The sequence below is a fragment of the Nyctibius grandis genome (assembly GCF_013368605.1).
Source record: "Nyctibius grandis isolate bNycGra1 chromosome 34 unlocalized genomic scaffold, bNycGra1.pri SUPER_34_unloc_1, whole genome shotgun sequence".
In the NCBI taxonomy this organism is placed as follows: domain Eukaryota; kingdom Metazoa; phylum Chordata; class Aves; order Nyctibiiformes; family Nyctibiidae; genus Nyctibius; species Nyctibius grandis.
Window position 1 is genome coordinate 514,039 of NW_027167468.1, and position 27,565 is coordinate 541,603.

A 27,565-nucleotide genomic window follows, 5' to 3' on the forward strand; every position below is an offset into this window, starting at 1 on the left:
CAACCTGGCCTTGAACACTTCCAAGGAAGGGGCATCCACAGCTCATCTGGGCAACCTATGCCAGTGTCTCACTACCCTCACAGCAAAGAATTTCTTCCTAATATCTAATATAACTCTACCCTCTTTCAGTTTAAAATTGTTACCCCTTGTCCTATCACTACATGCCCTTGTAAAAAGTCTCTCTCCCGCTTTCCTGTAGGTCCCCTTCAGGTACTGGAAGGCTCCTAGAAGGTCTCCCCAGAGCCTTCTCTTCTCCAGGCTGAACAGCCCCAACTCTCTCAGAGTCTCTTCATAAGAGAGGTGCTCCAGCCCTCTGATCATCTTCGTGGCCCTCCTCTGTACTCGTTCCAAAAGCTCCGTGTCCTTCTTCTGTTGGGTACACGGAGCTGGATGCAGTACTCTAGGTGGGGTCTCACAAGAGAGGAGTAGAGGGGCAGAATCACCTCCCTCGATGTGCTGCCATCACTGCTTCTAATGCAGCCCAGGATACAGTTGGCTCTGGGCTGCAAGTGCACATTGCTGGCTCATGTTGAGCTTCTTCATGAGGCTGCTTTCAATCCTTCTCACATGTCACCAGACATTTGCACCTGAGCAGCTCACTACTGGCCTCCATCTCCACTAATTATTATTGGAGCTTAGAAAAGGAACTCACAGGCAGGTGCCTATTTTTTGCACACCTGAAGTGAGGCAAGAGGGATCCCACCACCTGTGAGTTCATGGCAGGCCTGAGGGTAAACTGAATCCCCTTCAAGCTGCAGGACTACAAACCCAGGATGAGATGCACCAATTGATGCAGCTTAATTCCTTCCCTCAGCAGGGGTAAAGGAGATCCCTACCTGTCCTGGTCTGGCTGTCCTGCATAAAGATGGGCCAAGAAAAGCTGGTTCTTGGAGCTAACTCTTTTCCTGATAGGAGAAATGTCACTGTTGGAAAGAAATATCGCTCCCCAGCTGAGGGAGGGAACATCAGTGATTGCTTCAGCCTGTGTCACAGCAGGTTCCCCTGGAGCCCCAGGGACACCTGGAGGGAGCCCACAGGGGACAGAGGAAGAGACACCTTGGGCTGGTCCCTCTGCTGCTGAGCTGGGCTGGGCTCCTGGGGTGGAGGGAGCTCATGGCAAGTGGGCAGCACTGCAGAGAGACAGCTCTGCCCAGGAGCAGCTCCTCTGCAGAGCACAGCAGGGCTGAGGGCACTGCCTGCAGGCAGCGAGGGGAGAGGAGCCAGGCAGAGAGAGGTTAAAGGCAGTGTGGGGTGGGAGGGTGCTGAGAGCTCACTGGGGGAGAAATCTTCACAGCCCTCGACCTGGTAAGTCTCTGGCTGCAGGACAATGCAGGGGTAGTTGCTGGTGGGATTACCTGAAGCTGGTGCATCCCACAGTTTACAGGATCTGTCAGGATGTCTCTCACAGTATCTCTGTTGTAGAGGAGAAGAACATGCTCCAGAGCAGGGCTTCCCTGCTGCACTGCCAGAGGGACAGGGCATGACGGTGTCTTCTCCTGGGGACAGCTGCAGGGGTGGGAAGTCAGAGTGTGCAGCTAGAGGTGCCCAGGGCTGTCCTTCAGAGCAGGGTCCCTGCACCCCAGCAGCTGTGTGCTGGGCCAGGGACTCTGCCACCTGCCAGGGTCAGCACTCAGCCTGCCCAGGGAGCAGTGGGTGGAAGGAGCGATACCTGGTAGGACAGGGCAGAGTCCTTCTGCTGTTAAGAGAGTGACCTGTGGGTTATGACTGCTCACAGCTCCAGCTGATTCTCAGGTCATTTCCCAGCGGACTTTTCGTGAGTATGTTCAGGGCAGGGGTTTCCTGCTTGAGCCTGTGCTTTCCTAGATCTGTGCCTCCACTTTTCGCTGGTTCAGCTTGGTGGGAATGGAAACTCAGCTGTGCAGGTTACAGCAGGGGCTGAGACACTTAAACCATCATACTGAAGTTTACTACGAACCTCAGCAAGTGCCTTCACCCCCCACCAGCCTACAGATAAAACCAGCATCACCTTTCCACTTTCATCAGGGTTTGTGTGACCTGTTCTTTATCCCTGTACACGTGGAGAGGCTGCAGGGCAGAGCTGTGCACACAGGGGCTGGGCTGGGGTCTGTGAGCACTGGTGGGGAAGAGAAACAACTCCTGTCAGGGACGGGTGCAGGGAGGGAGGGAATTGCTAAGGGAAACCCTGTTGCATGGGAGGGAGATATGGGCACCTCCTGGCCATGCCCTCCAGCGCAGACTCCTTCCCTGAGCAGCACACCTCTTGTCTCCTGTCCCAACCAGCAGAATTCCCTGCCCAGGGGTCTAGGACATTAGCCACCTCCATGTCCAGCAGACCAAAGGAGAGATGAAGTGCATCTTTCCTGCCATGTGCCCATTTCCCACTGACCAGGGACTGAGGTCGACAGTCCTGCATTGTTGTTGTCTGGGAGGTGGTGTGCAGAGCTGGGTAAGGGAAAGGCTTTCCTGAGTGCCCGTCTGTCTCTCTCCTTGCCTTGCTCAGATGCTCTTGGTATTGTTATAGGCTCTCTGGGGATGGGAGTTTCAGCTGCAGAGTCAGGCACAGACTTTGTGGGTCCTCCTATGCAGATGTGTCCACAGCAAGGAGGTGTCCCAGCTTTCCTCTTAGCTGTGAAGCTTTCTGCAATGCAGTCTGTGGGGCTGGGGAATGAGCAGACTCTCCCTTAAGAAGTTGCCACGTTTAGGACTCTTGGCTCTCTCCTTGGGGTGTCCATCCAAGCTGGATGTTGTTTCCAGGGGACATTATGAGCCATGTGCATCCTTGGCTAGAAGTGGAGTGCTGAGACTTTGAGAAAGAGTGAGCCATTTCATGGTCTGCAGTGGATCCCTCTTCTCTCAGCAGTGTCTGGTGGCTTTTCAGGCTAACATGGGAGTGTAATCGCCATTGATCTAGGAAAGGCTCAAGCCCAAGGCAGCTGGGAACAAGACAGAGGGACAGACCAGCTCCTCTCACTCTGCACTAAGCCACAGCCAATCCTCTTGCCTCACAGGACTCACTCCGTTCTCCCTGAGCGCAGCAGAAAACCCTCTCAAACTGCGTTCTGTCATCCCCCTTCCTTAGCACTGGGAGAGCAGATGCTGACAAGCCCTTCTGCGTAAGAGCACTTTTGTCTGACAAAGTCAAACACCAGGACTGGCCCCTGCCCGCACTGTTCCCATGAACCCACTGCTGCAGAGCAGGGCTGATTCCTTGGCAGCCAGTGGGCAGAGCCCATGCTCCCCATGGCACACTCGGCCAGCACTAACCAGAGCTCCAGCCATGAAGCTGAAGGAAAGTCTCCTAGAAAAGGAAAAGGGAGTGGCATGTAGCAGCGGGTGCAGGTCTCGGAGAAAGGGCTTTGACTGCTCCGAGAAGGCCAGCCTAACTTGTCACTGACTTTTTCTTTCTGAACAGTGCTCCATGCTGAGAGGAAGCAGATGTCCAACGGAAGCTCTGTCACCCAGTTCCTCCTCCTGGCATTCGCAGACACACGGGAGCTGCAGCTCTTGCACTTCTGGCTCTTCCTGGGCATCTATCTGGCTGCCCTCCTGGGAAACGGCCTCATCATCACTGCCATAGCCTGTGACCACCGCCTCCACACCCCCATGTACTTCTTCCTCCTCAACCTCTCCCTCCTCGACCTGAGCTCCATCTCAACCATTCTCCCCAAAGACATGGCCAATTCCCTCTGGGACACCAGGGTAATTTCCTATGCGGGATGTGCTGCTCAGCTCTTTCTGTTTTCCTCCTTGCTTGGAGCAGAGTATTCTCTTCTCACCGTCATGGCCTATGACCGCTACATTGCCATCTACAAACCCCTGCACTACGGGACCCTCCTGGGCACCAGAGCTTGTGTCCACATGGCAGCAGCTGCCTGGGGCAGTGGGTTTCTCAATGCTCTGCTGCACACGGCCAATACATTTTCACTACCACTTTGCAAGGGCAATGCTGTGGACCAGTTCTTCTGTGAAACCCCACAGATCCTCAAGCTCTCCTGCTCAGATGCCTACCTCAGGGAGGTTGGGCTTCTTGGGGTTAGTGTCTGTTTAGGATTTGGGTGTTTTGTTTTCATTGTGCTGTCCTATGTACAGATCTTCAAGGCCATGATGAGGATCCCCTCTGAGCAGGGACGGCACAAAGCCTTTTCCACATGCCTCCCTCACCTGGCCGTGGTCTCCCTGTTTGTCAGCACTACTGTTTTTGCCTACCTGAAGCCCCCCTCCATCTCCTCCCCATCGCTGGATCTGTTAATGGCAGTTCTGTACTCAGTGTTGCCTCCAGCAGTGAACCCCCTCATCTACAGCATGAGGAACAAGGAGCTCAAGGATGCACTGAAGAAGCAGATTCAGCCTCTTGTCTCTCAGCAGCCATAAGCTGCCCATGTCTCTTCACAAGTGATTTCCAACTCATCTCTGAAACCTCCTGTGCTTTGGGCATTGTATCTGTGATAACCATGTTTGTCCAGCAATGTCTGCATCCACTCCACTTCCCCAAAGGCATGAACCCAGCCTGTCTGACCAAGAGGCATTTGTGTATGCGTCTGGCATGATGGTACATCTGGCCCTCCATGTCACATCGCTGTGATAAAAGGGATTCCCTCAGTGCTGGTGTTTGGAAATTGGGCTCTTCTTTCAAAGCTGAAGTCAGGAACAGGCTGAAGAGATTGCCCCCTGTGTGAGCCGACACAGGCAGGACACAGGAACAGCCACAAGACCACGGATAAAATGCAAAGAGCAAATTTATTCCCGTTACCTCGCAAACTGGGGGATCTCCGAAGCAGCACCCGGGGCAAAGGCACGCAAGCGGGGATGCAGGCACTGCGGAGCTCGGTTCCTGCTAGAAAGAGAGTGAGAGAGTCCGGCCCTCCTGCTTTCGCCTGTATATAGGGGTTTCTTGCAGGCGGCAGTTTTCCACTGTGCTTTGATCTCCTCACAGCAGGGCAGGAATCTCAGGTATGAACAATTAGGTGCCCCGAGTCTTATCACAGGCCTATGTTATCTGAATGCAGATGCTCTACTTGTCCAGCACACAAGACTAAACAACAGTTACTAGTATGATATATGTGTTTTTCGGCACCCCAGGTGCAAGTCACTTGAGCGTGTTTACGATCCTCCTCGCCAATCTTCCGTTATATTCCCACATTCCACCCCCTCGCTCAAGAGACCGCTTCTCCTGGGGAGTACAAAGCTGGACGTGCACATTTGGTCTTGCAGGGTATAGAACAGAGTAATATACAGAGGCACGCAATAAATACATATAGGAAAAGGAATAAACATATATATCTATAGAATAATACTGTAAATCAAGTGTCCCAGTCATCCTGTCTGGGAATGAAACCCCTCAGCCAGCCAGGCACCATCAGTAGATTGTTCCATTGGATGCTGTAAGTCCTGGAGATGTTGAATGTTGTCCTCTGTGCTGGCTGGTTCATCAGTGATGTTGAGGTTGCATTTATGGTGTTGGAGGAGGAAATAGCCCATTGTCAAACAATGTTGTAATGTTCATTGGCATATAGTCGTTACCTACTTGGAAAAAATAGCAAATGAAAAACATTAATATCACTATCACTTAGCATAATATAATTGTATAATACAGCTACTGGCATGCTAATGAAACACATCATTAAAAGATCTGCATCTGTTGATCTTCCCTTAATATAAAAAGCAGATGAGTTAGTTACACAAAATCTAAGTATTTACGTGTTGGCCTTGCAGAAATGTATCCAGGGCATGTGCTTTTTTCAGATCGAACTTCAATTCCATGTTGGGTTTGTGACAGCAATAAAACCGTTCCAATGCTATCTCCTCTAGATAAAGTACAGGTGGTCATCAAAGATGCCTGAAATACAAGAACTCGAGAATCCAATATCAACAAAAGATATAAAATAAGAGGAGAAGTACATGCCAATCTATTCTCAAAAATTGTATGGTGGTACTAGGGCCCTGTATTTTCTTTGATCTTTATTGCCCAGCCTTGGTCCTTTAAATGCACTTTCAGTGATTCAGCAGCTGCTGCTGTGGAAGACACTCACCCTGCAAACAGCTGTGCTTTACTTGGGGAGCAGAAGATTTGCTTGGGAACACTGCATTGAGAATAGTTTTTGCTTGCTTCTAAGATAGAGGAGCTGAGACCAGTTCACAGGGCCTTTTGAGGCTTGAAAGAAGTAAACATGTGTTGAAGGTCAGTTCTGAACACAGATCTGAAAACAGGGAATGGTTGTTGTTATCTTGAACTGCCTTGTCCGGCTCCTGCATTACAGCAGTTAAATAGGGTAGTAGAATAACAATTAAAAAAAAACAAACCAAACCAAACCGAACCAAACCAAAACAAAACAAAACGTAGGCCCTTCGGCTTCAGGCCCTTGCATCCTCGATCTCAGAGTCTGTGCCGCCTTTTCCGTTCTCCAGAGCTGCGATTTCTTGTTGTGACTCTGCCATAATCAATAGATTATCAATATAATGATAAACAGTGACAGTACCTGACCATAGGGCAACATCAGCTGCTATCATTTGGTGGCAGATGGAGGGACTGTGTTTGTATCCCTGAGGCAAAAACTTGGAAAGTATATTGTTTTTGTTGCCAGGTAAAGGCAAACTGGTCTTGGCTTTCCGAAGCAATGGCTAGCGAAAAGAAAGCATTAGCAAGGTGATAGAGTGGTGATAGACCACTCTCCAGGGTTGTAAACTTTTGCTGATTTTTTTTTTTTTTATAGGAGTAACCGTGTCTGGTACAGTAACTGCATGGGGTGGGGGGGTGGGGGACTTTATTCAATTCTCTGTAATATACAGTCATTCTCCAAGTGCCATCTGGTTTGGGTAATTTCCTCCTCCCCCCCTAGAATACGATACTGTTTTTACTGTTATCACCTTGGCAGGCACAGGCAGCACAACAGGATCCCACTTTGGGAATGCACGCAAGACAGTTATAGACCGAACAGCAAATCCTGCCTGCGAAGTTCCAAAGCAGAAGCGACCATTTAAAGTTTCAATTGTTTGTCCTGTCAACATATCAATACTCAAGAAATATTCTTTAATTGGGGCAATCAACACAGTCGCAGTAAACGGTGTAGCATTTTCTATTGTTAAGGTCACCTTAGCTTGGAGGGCGGGGGTCAGATGTCCCCCCAGTCCACAGATCTGTGATGTGGCATCTTTATTATTAACAATACTACGCAATACAGTAACTGCAGCTCCAGTATTCACCAGAGCTAATACATGTAAACACCCCCCCTGCCCCAAGACAGCCACTTTATTGTTCATTTGCCAAGTAGTGTCGTGCATTGCGGTGGCAGGAGGGGCGGAGGGTGGGCACGGAGTTGGTGGTGGGGCTGGGGTGGTTGGCTTTTTCACGTAAACGCTAACTTTTGTCATTTGCGGAACATTTCTGATGTTGTGATCCCGTCTATTTCTGATCGTGGGATGCCGTCTTGTATAAGATCACTCCACATTTGTTTTCTTGTCACCCGTGCTGTAACCCCCTTTGCTTTTGCCGGCTTTCCTTTATTCACCACCCAAATAGATGGCCCTGAAATTACAGCCCCAATTTCCCTTAAGGTATCTGCTAGGGCGCCTGTATTACTCGTAGCATTCGTCACTGATGATATAATGAGGGGCTTTAGTGAGACAGGCGCTCCTCTCAAGAACTGCATTTTGATACTTCTCGTTACGGGTGTACTGTCTGGATTAGATCCCATAACTAACGCATGAGCCATCCCCATCTGCCACACCAAATTAATACCTTCTTCCAGTGTGCACCAGCTTACAAGGGATGACACTAATTCAACAGGTTCTGCATATGCTGTTAAAACTGCTGCACACAAACACTGATACAGTGTAGGTGCAATAATGGCTCACCCATCAGGGCCCCTGACACTTTGCAACTGAGCATATCCCCGCTGTATCTGATCATCATGGGCTATAGGGCTTAATAAATCTTTTTCACCTGCTAATAAATGAATAGAGGCAGCCTCACTGTCCCAGGCTTGCAAAATCCATGCCAGTATGCCTTCCCCGCTCTTCTGCTGACAGATCTCTAAAAATTCCCTTAACTCTTCCGGAGTGTAAGTACGTGTGACCTGCACTCCCCCGTCCGCTTGTTCCTGCTGCCCCATCATTTGTATGAGGGGTCGTGCTTCCACCACCTCCCTGCCTTTTAAGTCCAGATCAAATTCAGACTCAGTCTCAGAGTCCAAGGATTCACTCTCAATATTTCCATATTTATCCCTTCGTCTATTAGCAATATGCGCTACCAACTGCTCTACATTTTCTTGCAACTCATAGCACCGCTCTGCTTGAACAGTAGTTACTTCATGCGCAATCACCTTTGCATCCTGTAAAGTCCAGACTTCCTTCTCTAATTCTCTCACTCTACTCCGTAATGCAACATTTTCACGGTGAAAAGCTCTAAGACCAGGAGCTAACAACCATCCCAATCTCTCCGCTAATTTGCGAGAAGAATCTGATGCCGTTTTCCATGGCCACCCGCGCACAGCTGTGTCAGTTGCCTGGGGGGTCATCGCCACCCCGTCATCTATTTCAGGCCATGCTTCTGGCGGAGCCAGCGGAGCCAGGAGAGTGGCCACGGGGGCCCATTCCTCAGTACTGGGCCATCCCGGAATGTGGGGAGTCACCGTCACGGCCTCCCCAGTCCCCGACTTCTTTTTCAGCCATGGCATGGCTGTTCCTGGATCCTGCCGACTACGCCAAAATGTGTGAGCCGACACAGGCAGGACGCAGGAACAGCCACAAGACCACGGATAAAATGCAAAGAGCAAATTTATTCCTGTTACCTCGCAAACTGGGGGATCTCCGGAGCAGCACCCGGGGCAAAGGCACGAAAGGAGGGACACGGGCACCGCGGAGCTCGGTTCCTGCTAGTCAGAGAGTGAGAGATTCCGGGCCTGCTGCTTTCACCTGTATATCAAGGGTTTCTTGCAGGCGGCAGTTTTCCACTGCGCTTTGATCTCCTCACAGCAGGGCAGGAATCTCAGCCATGAACAATTAGGTGCCCCTGAGTCTTATCACATGCCTATGTTATCTGAATGCAGATGTTCTACTTGTCCAGCACACAAGACTAAACAACAGTTACTAGTATGATATATGTGTTTTTCGGCACCCCAGGTGCAAGTCACTTGAGCGTATTTACAATCTTCCTCGCCAATCTTCCGTTATATTCCCACAAGAACTTTTGCAGAGTCCTGCTGACGTGGAGCCGCCAGTCACAGTTCGCACCACTCACAATCCCGAGGGCGTGACAGGTCTTGTTCCTGCACCATAGGATTGGCCCATTGCCAGGCTGTCCCCCGATATCCCGGATGGGTCTCTCTGGAGGGGGTGGAGGGTTGCAGGGCGGAGACGTCACTCACTCCTAGTCGGTGACTAACTTCTTGCCTCAGAAAATGTCACCAAGGTCATGTACCCATGTACACAATTGCAAACTTTGAGACATTCATCTGCCATTTTGTGGTCCCCCACAGCTTCCTACTGGATTATGAGTTTCTGAGACACAATTGACCTCATAATACCATACCCATCCGTCACCTTCCTTATGGCCCAGGACCTGACCAGGTAAAGGTATGCTTGTTTTATCAAATTGATCCAATATATTTCCTGCTAATGATTTGAGTGGAGAAACATTCTTCACAGGAACTGTTGTATTTATGTTGAAACCTCTTATATCTCCTTTTCTGACTCTTCTTTTTTTCCTTCTTCCTCCACCTATTGTGTCTCCAACAACCTCTCCAAGGCAAAGATTCATTAAGCCATAGAATAACCCAGGTTTGAAGAGAGCCCTGAATATGATCTTGTCTCACTCTCCTGCTCAAGGCAGGGTGAAACAGATGAGGATGCTCAAGAATTCTGCGCAGCTTTGCATTATCCACACAACATGACTTTCTTTCCCCTACCCATTTGCTTCAGCAATCCCTTTCTTGTCCTTCAGGTACCTGGAAACGGTTGCAGGAGGACATGTCCCGTCCTGTTCCCAGGGATGGAGGCAGGGTGACAAACCTGTAATTCTCCCAATTCTCATTCCTGCCCTTCTTAAAGAAGGGTTTGACATCTGCCTTTTCCAAGGACTCCAGAAACTCTCTGATTGCTCTGGCACTTTTGAAAGCACAATCCAGAATCTCAGGCAAGGGTGACATAGCAGAGAGGAGCACTTGCAATGAGCCTGTCCAAGGCAGCTGAGATGAATCTCACTGGGCCAGTGGGGTTTGTTGCTGGAGTTACACACACAAATGTCAAGGTTCTGTCAGGTGTCCCATGTGTGCTCACCTCATGGACTCCTTATGCACCCAGGGATGTTCAGAGACAGTCTTTCCCTTTTACACAGAGACAGTGCCCTGCAGCAGGGGTAGTGTCTCTCTAGTCTCTTGTTGCTACTCCCAAAGGACGGGAGGCACCTCAGCCCTGCAGTGTATCGCCCTGCCCTACACTCATCTGAGATGCCCCACATCATGAGAAATGAACACAGGGATCTCAGTTCAAAGAAACACATCCCAGTGCTGCAGTCAGGTGGTTTCCCATGGGATGTTACTCCCAAAGTTAAGTGACCTCGACACACTGTCTGTCCCACAGGCCTTTACAGAACCCCAAGGAATAGCTGATGTTGTTTGTGCTCACTTGAGTTCATCTCACCTCACACACACGATGTGCATGTTTACATCTTGTCTGTACAATGCAAACATGGACTTCTGACCTCCTCACTTGGTGTCCTTCCATGGAGGGACAAAGAAACTCTCCAAGCTGGAGTGAGAGGCCATTGTTGGGAATGGTGGTTGTGAGAGGCTAGTTCATGTTAATTGCCCTGGGGCAGCTGCCCTGGAGTGTCCAGCGAACATCAGCACAGACCAGACACAGCTCTGCTGGTCCTTCAGGTCTCTCACAGGAGGTCTGGCTGCGAGGACACTGCTGCATGCCCAAACCCTGCACACCCACACTATTTAGCTGCAATCTGGTGTTTTCGTCTGTGGGCCACTTCCTTGGGCATGTTCTTCACAGAATCACAGAATGTTAGGTATTGGAAGGGACCATGAAAGATCATCTAGTCCAATCCCCCTGCCGGAGCAGGATTACCTAGACCATATCACACAGGAACGCAACCAGGCGGGTTTTGAATGTCTCCAGAGAAGGAGACTCCACAACCTCTCTGGGCAGCCTGTGCCAGTGTTCAGTTACCCTCACTGTAAAGAAGTTTTTCCTCATATTTATGTGGAATCTCCTGTGTTCCAGCTTGCACCCATTGCCCCTTGTCCTGTTAAGGGATGTCACTGAGAAGAGCCTGGCTCCATCCTCATGACACTTGCCCTTTACATATTTATAAACATTAATGAGGTCACCCCTCAATCTCCTCTTCTCCAAGCTAAAGATTCTTAAGAGAATCTTTGCAAGAAGACCTAAGCCTTCAGGCACTGCCCTGAGGAGATCACCTTTCTTTATGGAAAGGCTGTTATGGAGGCCAGCTATGTCACAAAGGTGCCCATTGCCTGTCCCTGCCTGTGGTCACAGGACTACCATACAGCACAACTGTCCTTACACAGCACTCAGTCACAGCACTCAGCCACAGCACTCAGTCCTTACACCAACGCAAGGGATCAGAGAGTGTGGAAGTGGAAAGAGAAGAGCTCTGGAGGATCAAATGATGGTGATCACCATCAGTGCTGCCATGCCGGAACTCTTTTGCCCTCCACCCATGCACACAGGAACTGTCCCTGCAGCTCCAAATAGGCCTCGGAAAAAGGATATCAGGAAAGATACACTACAAGGTCTTTTATTTTGTTTAAACACACAGAGAGCACAGCTCCTCAATTCCACAGCAACAGAAGAAAAGCAGACAATGAATTAGAAAGGGGATGACAACACCATCACAAGGAAAAAAAACAATAACACCACCAAAAAAAAAAAAAAAAAAAGACAAGCTGAGCCTGTAATGAGTTACATTATAACTGCTCTGCAGAAGATGATGGATGCTTTATTGCTTCAGAAAAACATCGAGTCATCAGTTTCCACAGGGCATCCTTGAACTCTTGGTTCCTCATGCTGTAGATGAGGGGGTTCATGGTTGGAGGCATCACCGAGTACACAACTGCCATCACCAGATCCAGGGATGGGGAGGAGATGGAGGGGGGCTTCAGGTAAACAAACACTATAGTGCTGAGAAACAGGGAGACCACGGCCAGGTGAGGGAGGCACGTAGAAAAGGCTTTGTGCCGTCCCTGCTCAGAGGGGATCCTCAGCACAGCCCTGAAGATCTGCACATAGGACAGCACAATGAAAACAAAACACCCAAATCCTAAACAGACACTAACCCCAAGAAGCCCAACCTCCCTGAGGTAGGCATCTGAGCAGGAGAGCTTGAGGATCTGTGGGGTTTCACAGAAGAACTGGTCCACAGCATTGCCCTTGCAAAGTGGTAGTGAAAATGTATTGGCCGTGTGCAGCAGAGCATTGAGAAACCCACTGCCCCAGGCAGCTGCTGCCATGTGGACACAAGCTCTGGTGCCCAGGAGGGTCCCATAGTGCAGGGGTTTGCAGATGGCAATGTAGCGGTCATAGGCCATGATGGTGAGAAGAGAATACTCTGTTGACATCAAAAACACAAAGAAAAAGACCTGTGCAGCACATCCTGCGTAGGAGATGGCCCTGGTATCCCAGAGGGAATTGGACATGGATTTGGGGAGAGTGACTGAGATGGAGCCCAGGTCAAGAACAGAGAGGTTGAGGAGGAAGAAGTACATGGGGGTGTGGAGGTGGTGGCCACAGGCTACAGCGGTGATGATGAGGCCATTGCCCAAGAGGGCAGCCAGGTAGATGCCCAGGAAGAGCCAGAAGTGCAAGAGCTGCAGCTCCCGCGTGTCTGCAAATGCCAGGAGGAGGAACTTGGTGATGGAGCTGCTGTTGGATATTTGGTGCCTCTGGGCATGGGGACCTGCCATAGAAGAAAAAGAGAGTGACAAGTTAGGGGACACTTCTCGAAACAAAGTCAAAGCAATTTCCGACAGTGTCCCCACTCTGTAACACACAGACATCCCTTTGTTTTTTTAGTAGACCTTCCTTCAGCTCTGTGGCAGAAGTCGTGGTTGATGCTGGCCACGTGTGTGATGAAGAGCAGGGCATCTGCCCATGGGCTCTCGATCATCAGCCCTGCTCTGCAGAAGTGGGTAGGAGCAGGGACCTGTCCTGGTGGCCAACTTTGTCCTATGAAACTGCTGTTAATGGCCTGTCAGCATCTGCACCCCCAGTGCTAAGGAACATAGAATCATAGAATCATTAATGTTGCAAAAGACCTAAAAATCATCAAGTCCAACCATTGACCCAATGCCGCCATGCCCACTAAACCATGTCCTGAAGCGCCACATCTAGGTGTTTCTTTGAACACCTCCAGGGATGGTGACTCCACCACCTCCCTGGGCAGCCTGTTCCAATGCCTAATGACTCTTTCAGTGAAGAAACTCTTCCTAAGATCCAGCCTGAACCTCCCGTGGCATAAATTGAGGCCAATTCGTCTCGTCCTATCGCTGGTTATCCGGGAGAAGAGACCGACCCCCGCCTCACCACAACCTCCTACCAGGTAGTTGTAGAGGGTGATAAGGTCTCCCCTTAGCCTCCTCTTCTTCAAACTAAAAATCCCAGTTCCCTCAGCTGCTCCTCCCAAGACTTGTGTTCCAGACCTTTCACCAGCTTTGTTGTACTCCTCCGGACTTGCTCTAGCAGCTCAGTGTCCTTCTTGTAGTGAGGGGCCCAGAAGTGAACAGAGTATTCAGGTACGGCCTCACTAGCGCCGAGTACAAGGAGACAATTCCTTGCCTCGTCCTGCTGGCCACACTATTTCTGCTACAAGCCAGGATGCCGTTGGCCTTCTTGGCCGCCTGGGCACACTTCTGTCTCATATTCATCTGGCCAAGACCAACACCCCGAGGTCCTTTTTTGCCAGGCAGCTTTCCAACAGGGAGGGCAGAAGGCAGTTTAAGAGTTCTATTTTTTTTACAGCTCCCCCTCCATCTTCCCTGGTGAGTATTCTTGGATGTCAGAAAACCTCAGCATTTCTGCTGCACTCAGGGAGAACAGAGCGAGTCCTGTGAGGAAAGAGGATTGCCTGTGGCTTAGTGCAGAGTGAGGGGAGCTGGTCTGTCACTCCATCAAGTTCCCATTTTCTCTGGGCTTGCAGCTTTCTGAGGTGGAGGGTTATCACAATCCCATGTTACCCTGAAAAATGACCAGAAGCTGCTGAGAGCAGAGGGATCCACTGCAGATCACTAAATGTCTCACCATTTCTCAAGGTCTCAGCACCCCACGTCCAGCCATCGACACTCATGCCTTATTTCACCAACCCAACAGCATTGCCTCAGTTGCAGAGGCTTTGCGTTCTCCTCAGAGATTTAATGTAAAACAGAGGTGCTATGAGATAGGTTTACATTCTTGAGGGCAGCTTGGAAGGACATCTCAAGGGGACAGCCAAGTGTCCTAACAAGGGCATCTCAGTAGGAGCCAGATCATATCCCAGCCACACAGACTATATTGACCAGATCCCACAGATGAGAGGAAAGCTGGGACACTTGTTCTCATGGACACACCTGCACGAAAAGACCCACAAGATCAGTGTGTGACTCTGCAGCTGAAACTCCACCTCCCCAGAGAGCCTGGCAGCAAGAATGAAATAACCACAGCAATAACAGAGACAAGTGGAGAAAGAGGGAAAACACAGTGAGGGTGTGGCTGGGAGAGGCCAGGGCACAGGCAGGCGGGCCCTCAGGACAGCGGTACCCTGACCCAGCTGTGCACGCCACCTCCCACACACCAGCATTGCCGGGCAGCTGCTCTCAGCCCCTGTGCTCTGCAGAGGGAACTGGGCACGTGGCTGGAGAGCTGCACCACGGCTCTGCTGGAGCTCTGGCTGCACAGGAGGGGGTTCATGTCCTGGACCCCACGGCCCTGAGGGCAGAGGCTTTGGTGGGTGTGAGAGGAGGCAAGGGGGCTTGCTCAGAGGAAGGGGTCTGCATTGGAGGGGGTCACAGGGAGTTTTCTGAATTCTCCCTCCCACAACATTTCTGCTTTTAGTTTCCTCTCATTCCCAGATCACATCCCTGCTGCCTGGAGATTTCCCCCCTGGGAGGTGTTTCCCTGTCAGCACTCACAGACCCCATTGCAACCTCTGTGCACTCACCTACACAAACCTGCCTGTTTGCAGGGCACTGGCTACGTGCATGTTCCTGTTTGGAGGTTCAGAAGGGCAGAACACCCTGATGGGTCCAGCAAAGGTGATGCTGGTGCTGTCCATGGGCAGAGGAGTGACTGAAGGCACTTTAAGAGGCTCCTAGCAGACCTGCTGACCACTGAAAGATACAGCTCAGGAGTCTCAATGACTTGTTCAAACTTGAGAACATTTTTCTATTTCTCTTTCTCTTTCCCCCCACTCCCCCTCCTGTCCCCTGCCCTCAAAGCAGCAAACTGAAAACACAGACTCAGGAAATCTTTTTATCTTTGTAGCAAACCCTGCCTTGACCTTCCTCTTGAAACATCCCCTTGCAAGTTTCCTAGTGCTGATCTGGAGCTGTGAGCAGCCCTGGCCCACACAGCACCCTCTCGACAGCAGAAGGACCCTGCCCTGCCTGGGATCACTCCTTCCACCCACAGCTTCTCCCTGCAGCACCAGAGGGAGCTCCCTGGGCAGGCTGAGTGCTGACCCTGGCAGGCAGCACAGTCCCTGCCCTGGCACAAAGACCCCTGTGGTGCAGGGACCCTGCTCTGAAGGACAGCCCTGGGCACCCCTGGCTGCACACCCCTGCAGTTGTCCCCAGCAGAAGGCAGCCGTCATGCTCTGTCCCTCTGGCAGTGCAGCAGGGAAGCCCTGCTCTGGAGCATGTTCTTCTCCTCTACAACAGAGATACTGTGAGAGACATCCTGACAGATCCTGTAAACTGTGGGATGCACCAGCCTCAGGTAATCCCACCAGCAACCGCTCCTTCATTGTCCTGCAGCCAGAGACTTACCATGTCGAGGGCTGTGAAGATTTCTCCCCCAGTGAGCTCTCAGCACCCTCCCACCCCACACTGCCTTTAACCTCTCTCTGCCTGGCTCCTCTCCCCTCGCTGCCTGCAGGCAGTGCCCTCAGCCCTGCTGCGCTCTGCACAGGAGCTGCTCCTGGGCAGAGCTGTCTCTCTGCAGTGCTGCCCACTTGCCATGAGCTGCCTCCATCCCAGAAGCCCAGCCCAGCTCAGCAGCAGAGGGACCAGCCTAAGGTGTCTCTTCCTCTGTCCCGTTTGGGCTCCCTCCAGATGTCCCTGGGGCTCCAGGGGAACCTGCTGTGAATCAGGCTGATGCAATCACTGATGTTCCCTCCCTCAGCTGGGGAGAGACACTTCTTTCCTGCAGTGACATTTCCCTGCTGAGAGACAGAGTTAGGTCTAAGTATAAACTTTTATTGTCCCATCATTAGACAGGGCACCCAGACAGGGACAGGGAATGATCTCCCTTACCCCTGCTGAGGAAAGGGGTTCAGCTGAGTCAGTCGAGGCATATTCTCCTTGGTTTTTAGTCCTGGGGCTGTAAGGAGACTCAGCTCCCTCCCATGCACACCACAAACCTACTGGAGGTGGGATTCCTCTTGCTTCTGTTCAGCTGTTCATTGAACAGGCATCTGCATATGAGCTCCTTGTCTCAGCTCCCATAGTAATTACTGGAGATGGAGGCCAGGAGTGAGCTGTTCAGATGCAAATGTCTGGTGACATCTGAGGAGCCAGAGGTGGTCAGTTATGTGCAGGTAATAGAGACAGATCACAGATACTTGCAGGCTGATGGAGAGACAGGAAAACATCTGGGAGCACCTTTTTGACAGCTCTTGGGAATTTCCTTTGGCCACCTAAAATGACAGCTGATGCCTAAAGTAAGGGCCGCTGACCCCGTCCCTACTCATTATGTTCAGGGTCGCCTATAGAGATATTGCAATGGAATGGAGTCATATGCCACAGGGAGAGCTCAGTATCTCTCTTCCTGTTCTCCTTCTTTTGGATTTACTAGATCTTTACTGACTATATTGGCAGTTATCTCATGTTCATCCGCACATTGTGTTACAGAATCCAGGGCAGACCTACTCAAAGAATGTTCAAATCCAGGCCCACTGAGCTACGTGAGGTTCCAGGGGTGGCAGAGAAATCACAGCACCTACAAGAAAAGCAATTCCCATTCAGGGCACGTGCATTAGACACCCCAAACAGCATTGCACAGAGTGTGATTTGGTGCCTGTGTGCCATTGACTGTTGCCATCAGTCAGAGGCATCAGCCATCAGATGCCATCAGAGAGGCACGATCTGTCCCTTGTCTACCCAACAGCTGCAGGCATTGCGTGAACACAGAGCGTGTCACACAGGGATCTTTACTCACTCCCTTGATGAGTCAGTCAAGGAACAGAACAATCATTTTAACAGTTTACCTGGACACAGCTTGTCTTCAAAGACAGCATCCTCCAAGCACAGCAGTGGTTCATAGCAAAAGCCAATTGAAAGTCTAAAAGGAATTCAGGGGCACTAAGATGAGCTGTTGCTACTTCAGGAACAGTTAAAGAAACAGAGATAATGTGGGACCACTGCTAAATTTAGTAAAAGTAGGTGTACGTAGTTCTGAGATACTCTACGTCCTCTCAGCCTCAGTTACCACCAGCGAGGTCTCCCGGGCCTTACTGCTTCGAAGAAGGACTCTGGAGAACAAGCAGCAGTGGATGGGGATCAAGCCAGGGGTTACGTGAGCAAACTACACCCTTACCAGTCCATGGGAACCTGAGGGGCTGCATCCAAGGGTGCTGAGAGAGTGTTTTTCCCCAGGAGGTGCTGGTCTGTTGTGATCCCAGTAAGAAAGGCACTCAGACTCTGTAAGGTACCTTTTAAAATGCTGTTCATTAGGTCTAGCAGTATAAGGGGAGAATCCTACAGATCTTCTCAGGTCCCGTTGAATGGCTGGAACCCCAGGGCCTGTGATGAAAATGCAGCACACGATGTAGACCCCATCCATTTAAGACAGTCTCCTGCTTTGGTCATTCAAGCTACTCTAGGATTTGCTTACAAGGGAACAACTCTATTCATCATCTCTACAGTCAAACAGAAATGATGTTCTCACGTCTTGCTGCACTGTTAGATACAGGCAAGACCACACAGGAGGTGTAAGAGCTGGTACAGAGTGGGAGCTGCCTGCAGGCTGCATTGTGACAATGAGCTGCTGAAGTTGTCCCACAGCCAAAGGGTCTGTGCAGCACAGCTCAGGTGTGAAGGCCAGGCTGAAAGTGCAGTACAGCACAGCTCAATGCACAATGGTCTTCTGGTCAGGATCAGTGCTCAGGTTTTCCTATGAGAAGTCTGTGCTCCACCCTGGTGTCACAGCTGAGCTGCTGGGGCCCAAATGTGCACTTCCCAGAGGAGGTGGATGGCAGGCAGGAGGAGCTGGAGCCCCATGGCTTGTCACACAACCATGAGGGTTTTGGATTCAATGAGATATGGTGGGTCAGATTGCTCACATGGAGTTCTGCAATGGAGGAATAAAGCCTCTGCTGAAGAAACTGGCAGGGAGGATGAGTATGGGGGGGTGCCCCCTGTTTTGAGGGGGTGCCCCCTGTGTTCTCCTCCTGTGAAGAAGGATAACCAGCCGTGGATGGGGATCAGCTCAAGGGTTACCTGAGCAACCTCAGTCACCATTCCAGAAATGGAGATGGATGTGTTGATCAGATCCCTGAACACAAGTATCAAATCAAAACAACAATAGAAAGAATCAAATAGTAGAGAATCAATAGCAGAGAATCAAAACAACATCTCCGACTGGACTAATGTAACCTTCAATGCTGAAACACAGGGGAGATGGAGGGACTTCAAATCTTCAATGCACTCTGCTCAAGAATTAAGTCTTCAGATAATGGAGAGGCAAAGGCTGTGAATGTTGTCTACCTGGACTTTAGTAAAGCCTTTGACACCGTCTCCCACAGCATTCTCCTGGAGAAATTCGCTGCTCATGGCTTGGATGGGCGTACACTTCGCTGGGAAAAGACTGGCTGGATGGCCAGGCCCAAAGAGTTGTGGTGAACGGAGTTAAATCCAGTTGGTGTCCAGTCACAAGTGGTGTTCCCCAGGGCTCAGTATTGGGGCCAGTTCTCTTTAGTATCTTTGTCAATGATCTGGATGAGGGGATCGAGCGCACCCTCAGTAAGTTGGCAGATGACACCACGTTGGGCAGGAGTGTTGATCTGCTTGAGGGTAGGAAGGCTCTGCAGAGGGATCTGGACAGGCTGGATTGATGGGCCCAGGCCAACTGTACTGAGGTTCAACAAGGCCAAGTGCCGAGTCCTGAACTTGGGGCACAACAACCCCATGCACCGCTACAGGCTTGGGAAAGAGTGGCTGGAAAGTTGCCTGGCGGAAAAGGACCTGGGGGTGTTGGTCGATGGCTGGCTGAATATGAGGCAGCAGTATGCCCAGGTGACCAAGGCCAATAGTGTCCTGGCTTGTATCAGAAATAGTGTGGCCAGCAGGACTAGGGCAGGGACCGTCCCCCTGTACTTGGCACTGGTGAGGTCGCACCTCGAATGCTGTGTTCAGTTTTGGGCCCCTCACTAAAAGAAAGACCTTGAGGTGCTGGAGTGAGTCCAGAGAAGGGCAATGAAGCTGGTGAAGGATCTGGAGCACAAGTGTGATGAGGAGCGACTGAGGGACTTGGGGTTGTTTAGCCTGGAGAAAAGGAGGCTGAGGGGAGATTTTATCACTCTCTACATCTGTAATTGTTTAAGGGTGGGTGGGCTGTTAAGATGATGACAGATGCTCTCTATTAACCCTTTCCTTCCCCAGAAGGGAAAAGGAAAAGAGAAAAGTGAGAGAGACTTAGGGGTTGGAAAGTTATAACAGTTTTAATAAACAACAACAATGAAAAATAGTGTAATAAACAATGAACTACATAAAAAACCACTACTGAGTTTCCCCTGATGACAATCACATCATCGCTGACACTGCAATGCAGGCACTGGGGAGTCCCAAAGAACACGTGACGGCAGGCAGGATCCGGATTCAGGACTGAAGGCAGAACCGCATGCAGAGTCCTCCTCAGATGTTGGCCATAGGGGAAGAGAGCACAACCTTCATGGTTCCTCGGCTCTGAACTGAATATCAAATGGGTGGGATGGAATACTTCATTGGTCAGTTTTGGGTCAGCTGTCCTGTCTGCTCCTCCCCGCAGGTGCAACACATTTACACCCTTTCACTTGTGGAACAGAGAGACCCAGTGGGGACCCTGGTATCCACGACAACAAGCACATGCAGTCATCTTCAGAAAGTGCAGTCACTTAGAAGAAACTTAACTGAAAAGTCTGTCCTAGTCCAAACCAGGACAGTGTGGTATCACACCTCCCAGGCTCCTGTGTATGGCCAAGGAGGCAATGAGGCCCCAGTGCTGGAAGGATGAGGTGTCTCCTCACAGGCATCAGTGGCAGAGACAACAGCCACAGAGAAAGTGATGACAGCTTCAGCCTTGCCACATTCCTCTATCATCTCCACCATGACCTGTCCTGTGGTGTCACATCAGCTGGGTCTCTTTCCCTGCAGGCTGTGGACATCCACTCTGCTACCCCACCTTGCTCTCCCCTGACCATCTTCCTTCTTTTACTGATATCTCTCTGTCCTCCCTCGGTGGTCCTTGAAACACAAAGCCTTGGGCTGACCCTAGGTGACTTGTTACACCACAGCACTGCCCTTCGAGTGACATTTCTTTCTCCTCATGTCCAGTCTGGACCTCCTCAGATGCATGTTGTGCCATTATTTCTTTCTTGTGCTGTTTCTTACTACAAAGAAAAGCTCAAGCATCTCTAAAAACAGACTTCAAGCACTCTCAGGCTACTCCTATACTGCCTGGAGCCTCCACACCGCTGGGCCAAAGAACTCCAGGTGCCTCAGCCACACTACAAAGGTCATGTGCACCAGGTCCTGAACCCTGCCTTGGAAGACCTCCACTCAACACTCTTCAGTTCCTCCCCACTCCTCCAAAATGGGGAACTGCACACTGGGACACACCCACGTGTGTGGGACCACACCTGTGGTGAGCTGAGGCGGATGATAACTCAGGTTGTTTGGGTGGCCCATGCTCCTCCTAATGCGGCCCCATATGCAGTTGGCCTTGTTCATGGTGTCCATACTCTACTGGCTCATAGGGCATCCCTCATAGTGCCCAGGCCCTTCTCCTCATGGTCACTGCTCAGCCAGTTAGGTCTCAGCCTGTTCTGATGTATGGCGTTATTCGCCCCCTGTCTCCCACCAGTACAGGAGTGGCCACTTCTCCTTGTAAAACTCCAAGTGATACCCATGTGCCAAATCCCAGAGTTTCTCAAGGTCCCCCTGTACTGAAGCACCCTTTGTTCAGCTTTTAATGTTTGCGTGAAGCTGGCTCATCTTGACTGGGGTGTCGCTCATCAGAGAAAAGCATGAGGAATTACAGGGCACTACAAATACCCCCTCCTGGAGTAACTGTGTGGTCTTGGGGGTCTGGTACTCATAAGGCCATAGGTCTGGACCTGGAGAGGAAGGTGTCCTTTCTGGGAAAGAGCTGCAGGAATGCGTGGAGCTCTGCCTGGGGACAGACAATGAGTCACCTGAACTCAACGGCCAGCATGAGAGGACAGAACAACATGGGCAACATTATGGTCAGTGGATGTCTGCTACGGACTCCTGGGTCAGGGAGAGAAGTAGATGAGACCTTCTTCAGACAACTGGAAGAAGCTTCATGTTTGCAGGCCCTGGTCCTCATGGAAGACCTAAACTATCCCAATATCTGTTGAAGGGGCAGCATAGCAAGGTGAAAGCCATCCAGGAGGTTTTTGGAGTTCATTGGCAACATCTTCCCGAGAAGGGTGCCTGAAGAGCCAGTGAGGGGGTGTGTCCTGCAGGACATGATACTTAGAAACATGGAAGAGCTCATCAGGGATGAGAAAGCACTGTCAGATCCTGAGGAAAGGGAACAAGGCCAAGAGCAGGACTTCAGGAGAGCAGGCTTTGGCCTGCTGAGGAACCTGCTTGGAAGAATCCCATGGGATATGGTCCTGCAGAGAAGCAGGGAGAGCTGTTTGATAGTCAAGGATGTCCTCTTCAAGCTCCAGAACAGTACACCTGGACATGCAGGAAGTCAAACAACATTGCAGGAGGCTGGCATGGATGAGAAAGGAGCTCGTGACAAAAAACAAGCATGAAGAGGAAGCACAGAGAAGGTGGAAGCTGGCTGCCTTCCAGCCTCAATGGTTCTGTGCTGCTGTGCTGGAGAGAGCCATTTGCACATGTGTGTGTGCTTGTCTGTGCATGGGGGAACTGGGGGGATAAGGGAATCCTGAGGCCAGTTCTGACCTAGATGGAGGGTCTAACACCAGCTCCTGGAGGGATCCGTCCTGTCTGTGTGTCTCTAATGGTGTACATCTTACACTAACACAGCCTGGCATGCAAACAGCCCGCCCCTCATTGCCCTTTCTCCACTGACAGTGTTTTTCCTTGGCCTAGAGCCCTCTTGAGGTCCCTTGCAGGATGAGTGACTGTGCATTTTCTTCCACCACAGGTCTTCCCTTGATGACAGTAGGGAGAGCACTCAGGTTCCCCATGAGCGTGGAAGTAAGCAGACATGTTTGGAGTGGTCAACTGGGGCTTTTTTGTCCTACTGAAGTCATTGACGCAGGGCTGCAAGGCAGCTAAATCTAAGCAGGCTTCATCTTATCTGAGCTTAACCTGTGGTTTTGTTTCTCCTTCTTTTCCCACCCGAGTTCTTCTCTTTCATCGTCCTCATACATTCCTCTACAAACAGTCCAACCCTGCTCTGTCCCCACTGCCCCTAACTTTGCTTGCTTTGTGCCCTCATATAGTGTTTCTAAGAGGGTTGTCCTGCAGATTCCTACATTGGGCAGTACAAAACTAGCAACTCCTTTTATTAGCTGTAGTGACCTGCAGTTTCTTATGCTGTGATCTTGTGTTGATGGCTCACCACAACCATAGTGAGCCATCTGCACACAAATATTAACAGCTTGTAAAATGGAGCTTCAGTTCAGGGGGACATTGAGAAACTCCAGGATTTGGCCAACAGAAACTTGTAACGTTTTACAAGGAGAAGTGGCCAGTGCTGCAACAGGCAGGAATAATAACCCCATCTATTAGGGCAGTCTGGGTCCTGACTGGCTGAGTTGTGACCATGAGGAGAAAGGCCTGGGTGCTACAAGGGATGCCATGTGAGCCAGTGGTGCAAGCTCACCATGAACAAGGCCAACTGCATATGGGGCTGTGTTAGGAGGAGCGTGGACACCCCAGACATCTTGAGTTTTCATCTCCCTCCAGTGAGCCATGATGTGATCACACCTGGACTAGTGTGTCCCTCTGCAAAATTCCTGCTCTAGACAGGTGGGGAGGTACTAAAGGGTGCCCAGAGGAGGTCTGCACATGACCTGTACTTAGGGCCCCAAACCCCATCTTTGCTGATCTCGTCCATCCCAACACAACCCGAGAAACACACTGACCCTGGAGAACCACCATGCCTTCCAGGCAGCTCTAGTTTCCCCTCCCAGAAAGAGGATCTTCAGTGTCACCTGTCTGAAAGCCCTGGGTATATCCCTCAGTTGCACTCGCCATCTTCACTTTCACCAGACACCAACTGGTGACTCCTAAACCCAGTCCTATGTCTCTAAAATGATCTGACCTTTTTATTCCTGAACAGATGGAGGAAGAGGAATTTCAGGGGTGCAGTTCCTCAGGCCTCTTTGGAAGAAGAGCCTGGCATGAAAGCACTGCACTGGGGAGATGACATATTATTGCACAGGTGCTATGAGAGAGCCCCCACTGAGCCAGTGTTGACACACCAAGGCACCGGGGTACCAGGTGACACACAGTAGGTAGAAGACTCAGATACAGTGACGTAAATGCAGATATTTTCTAGGACCATAATAACTATGAATTACAATAACAGCAGCAATAATGACAATTATAATGATACTTAAATAAATAAATAAAATACCGTCACCCCAAAAAATCAAGAAAGGAATGGAATCAGATAATCTGAGAGTCATTTGTGGAGAGAGGTGGTATCTTTAAGACTGTTGAAAAACATCTGTCGAATCACTTTCATAATGGCATCCTTGAGCTCCTGGTTTCTCAAGCTGTAGATGAGGGGGTTCAATGCTGGAGGCACCACAGAGTAGAGAACTGCCACCACCAGGTCCAGGGATGGGGAAGAGATGGAAGGGGGCTTCAGGTGGGCAAATATTGCTGTGCTGATAAACAGGGAGACCACAGCCAGGTGAGGGAGGCACGTGGAAAAGGCTTTGTGGCGTCCCTGCTGAGAGGGGATCCTCAGCACAGCCCTGAAGATCTGTACGTAGGAGAAAAGAATGAAAACAAAACACTCAAATGCTAAAGAGACACTAACCACAAGGACCCCAATTTCCCTGAGGTAGGTGTCTGAGCAGGAGAGCTTGAGGATCTGGGGGATTTCACAGAAGAACTGGTCCAGGACATTGCCTTGGCAGAAGGGTAGTGAAAATGTATTGGCAGTGTGCAGCAGAGCATTGAGAAACGCACTGGCCCAGGCAGCTGCTGCCATGTGGACACAAGCTCTGCTGCCCAGGAGGGTCCCATAGTGCAGGGGTTTGCAGATGGCAATGTAGCGGTCATAGGCCATGATGGTGAGAAGGGAACACTCTCCTCCGATCAAGAAGACAAACAGAAAGAGCTGAGCAGCACATCCTGCATAGGAGATGGCCCTTGTGCCCCAGAGGGAATTGGCCATGGATTTGGGGAGAGTGGTGGAGATGGAGCCCAGGTCAAAGAGGGAGAGGTTGAGAAGGAAGAAGTACATGGGGGTGTGGAGGCGGTGGTCATAGGCTACGGCAGTGATGATGAAGCCGTTTCCCAGGAGGGCAGCCAGGTAGATGCCCAGGAAGAGCCAGAAGTGCAAGAGCTGCAGCTCCCTCATGTCTGCAAATGCCAGGAGAAGGAACTGGGTGATGGAGCTGCTGTTGGACATTTGGTCCCTCTGGGGATGAGGCACTGTCCAAGAAGGAAAAGAGGGAAAAATTAGGATCGATTGCTTTGAGGAGTAGAAGATTTCTTTGGGAAAAAAAAACACTCCATTTTTCATAGAAATCACCCCCAGCTGAAAGGCATTTCCTTTCTGTGGTTTGTGCTGGCTGAGTGTGCTTTGAGGAGCAGGACCTCTGACCCTGTGCTACCAAGGAGTCAGCTTTGCTCTGCTGCAGTGGGTACATGGGAGCTGGTTTACGACAGCTCCAATGTTCCCAAGAGATGTCAGATGTAATCCACCTTTAAAGGAAAAGTTCAATATCTGCACTCACAACTCTGAAAAACATGGGCTGCAGAAGAGAGGCTTAGCATGTCCTGATAATAATTTTGTTTTTTTGTTTTTCTTTTCCACCACCACACCTGGTGAGTGTTCTTTTGAGGGGTTGAAATCCTTATTTTTTTATGACTGAAAGTGTGAGGAGTCTTAAGACAGGACAGGCAAAAGGGCCCAGCTCTCTGTGGCTCAGTGCAGAGTCAGGAGAGCCGCAGTGTCCATCAGTCTTGTTCACAGCTGCCCAGGGCTTTCACTTCCGCTACCTCGAGGATGACTGCACACACAAATTGCTCTTTAGAAAAAAAGCAGCTGGACTCTGATGAAAGCAGGGGAGTCCTGTTTCAAAGGGCAGATCTGTGAACCCTTCTTTTTCCAACACAGACGTGTAGTTGTGATGGAGAGGGCAGGACACGGCCCCTCTCAGAGACAAGCAAAGACTCTGAGAGGGGAGTGCTGACCCCCAAGGAAAGGCTCAGCACTCCCTAGGATCCTATGCGAGAGCTGTGCCTTTCTGGAGGGCAGCTGGCAAGCCCAGCAGGACAGGCAAAGCAGACAGTCAGGGGTCCTGGAGATGGGATGTCTTCAATGGAGAGTCAGCTCATTGCCCAGCAGACAATGCCCAGCAGACTTCTACAGGGAAGGACCACAAGAGAGCTTCCCGAACACAGCTTCCCCCAGTGCTTGTTGGCCTTTTCTGCCCACTCCCTGCCCATCACTCTGCTGCCTGAAGCTGTCCCTGCTGGGAGCTCTTTCTCTGTCCCCACATCTCCTCCCTGTCCTTGCTCACAGACCCCATCTTACCCACTGTGTGCTCAGCTCTGCCCTGCAGACACCTCCTGGCAGCTGGACACTGCCCAGGGGCACCTGTGTGCTGGCCAGTCCTAAAGAGAAGGTCAGATCAACCCTGAAGACACCACAAAGGGGATGTTAAGGCTTCCTGTAGGCTGAGGTAGGTGAAGTGACTTTATCAGGTTCCTTGAAAAACCTCTTCATCACTCACTGTAATGGTGCAGGAGTCTCCCTCTCTTCTGCACACCTGACAGCTCCATTACCATTTCCACCTACCATCACAGGTGGGAACTGAAAGCACCAACCCTGGCAAGCACCTTTGCTCCCAGGTAGCCCCTGCCTTGATTTGCTTCTTGAAAAGTGCCCTGTGAAATGTTCCAGGGCTGATCTGGAGTTGTGAGCAGCCCTGGCCCACGCAGCACCCTCTCAAAAGCAGAACCTACCTTTCCTACCCTACGAGGGTCTTCTCCCCACAGCTCCGTGCAGAGCTCCCCGTGCAGGCTGTGCTGACCGTGGCAGGCAACAGAGACCCTGCCCCAGCACACAGCCTCTGGGGTACAGGGACCTTGCTCTGCAGGACAGTTCTGGGCACCTCTGGCTGCACGCCTGGCTTCACAGCTATTCAAGATAGCCTACCAAGAGCCCCCACCTCGTTCTCCCCCCCCATCCCCCCTTACAGATTCCATAAGCTGTGGCTGTGCCAGCTTTAGGAGATGCTTCCAGCAATTACGGCTTCATTGCCCTGCACCCAGAGCCTTACTGTGTCAAGAGTTGCAAAGATTTCTCCTTCAGTGAGCTCTCAGTCATCCTTCCAATCCTGACCAGCTTTAACCTCTCTCTGCCTGGCTCCTCTCCCCTCGCTGCCTGCAGGCAGTGCCCTCAGCCCTGCTGCGCTCTGCAGAGGAGCTGCTCCTGGGCAGAGCTGTCTCTCTGCAGCGCTTCCCACTTGCCATGAGCTCCCTCCATCCCAGGAGCCCAGCCCAGCTCAGCAGCAGAGGGACCAGCCCAAGCATTGTAATGACCCCTCTGGTGGGTTTAGTGCTGAGTCCATGAACTGAGACAGTAATAGAAGCTGACGAAATCTGAACAAGTCCAAGTCAGATGCAAACTCCAAAGTTTCAAGGACTGATAATGGGTCCCACTGAGGGACATCACTGACAAAGCCTCTCTGGGAGTCAGTTAGAGCAGAAAACTGGAGGCAGTGATGACAGGTAGGCAAAGACAAGGGAAAGGTGGCTCTGATGCTGAGGAAACCTGGATGTGTTACATGAAGTCAAAGGGCCAAGCCCTCACCCCCAGCCCCCCGCAAAGGGAGATCCTGTCCCTCACACGTTGCTCAGGGCTCTTCCTGGGGCAGGGTGATGTGGGGTAGTGCAATGCCTAGAGCAGGACCATTATGTGATGCCTCCCAGGCTCACGGGTGGGCACGAGGAGGCAATGAGGTCCTGGTGCTCTAATG

At 50.9% G+C, this 27,565-nt stretch overlaps 3 protein-coding genes across 3 annotated transcripts; 1 reads left to right on the top strand and 2 right to left on the bottom strand.

Annotated features, from left to right (window-relative positions):
* The first annotated feature begins 3,417 nt into the window (after positions 1–3,417).
* On the top strand, positions 3,418–4,353 carry LOC137677001 (olfactory receptor 14J1-like). The gene has a single exon (XM_068424193.1). The coding sequence runs from the start codon at positions 3,418–3,420 to the stop codon at positions 4,351–4,353; it is 936 nt and encodes a 311-aa protein (XP_068280294.1).
* Positions 4,354–11,918: 7,565 nt separating this feature from the next.
* LOC137677002 (olfactory receptor 14C36-like) lies at positions 11,919–12,965 on the bottom strand. The gene has a single exon (XM_068424194.1). The coding sequence runs from the start codon at positions 12,912–12,914 to the stop codon at positions 11,919–11,921; it is 996 nt and encodes a 331-aa protein (XP_068280295.1). The 5' UTR covers positions 12,915–12,965.
* An 11,062-nt stretch (positions 12,966–24,027) lies between these two features.
* On the bottom strand, positions 24,028–24,987 carry LOC137677018 (olfactory receptor 14C36-like). The gene has a single exon (XM_068424210.1). It carries the CDS (start codon positions 24,985–24,987, stop codon positions 24,028–24,030), a length of 960 nt encoding a protein of 319 aa, XP_068280311.1.
* Positions 24,988–27,565: the final 2,578 nt, after the last annotated feature.

Bases quoted from the DNA above. Each gene is read 5' to 3' on its own strand.
- LOC137677002 (XM_068424194.1), bottom strand. From the start codon at position 12,914: ATGGCAGGTCCCCATGCCCAGAGGCACCAAATATCCAACAGCAGCTCC.
- LOC137677001 (XM_068424193.1), top strand. From the start codon at position 3,418: ATGTCCAACGGAAGCTCTGTCACCCAGTTCCTCCTCCTGGCATTCGCA.
- LOC137677018 (XM_068424210.1), bottom strand. From the start codon at position 24,987: ATGTCCAACAGCAGCTCCATCACCCAGTTCCTTCTCCTGGCATTTGCA.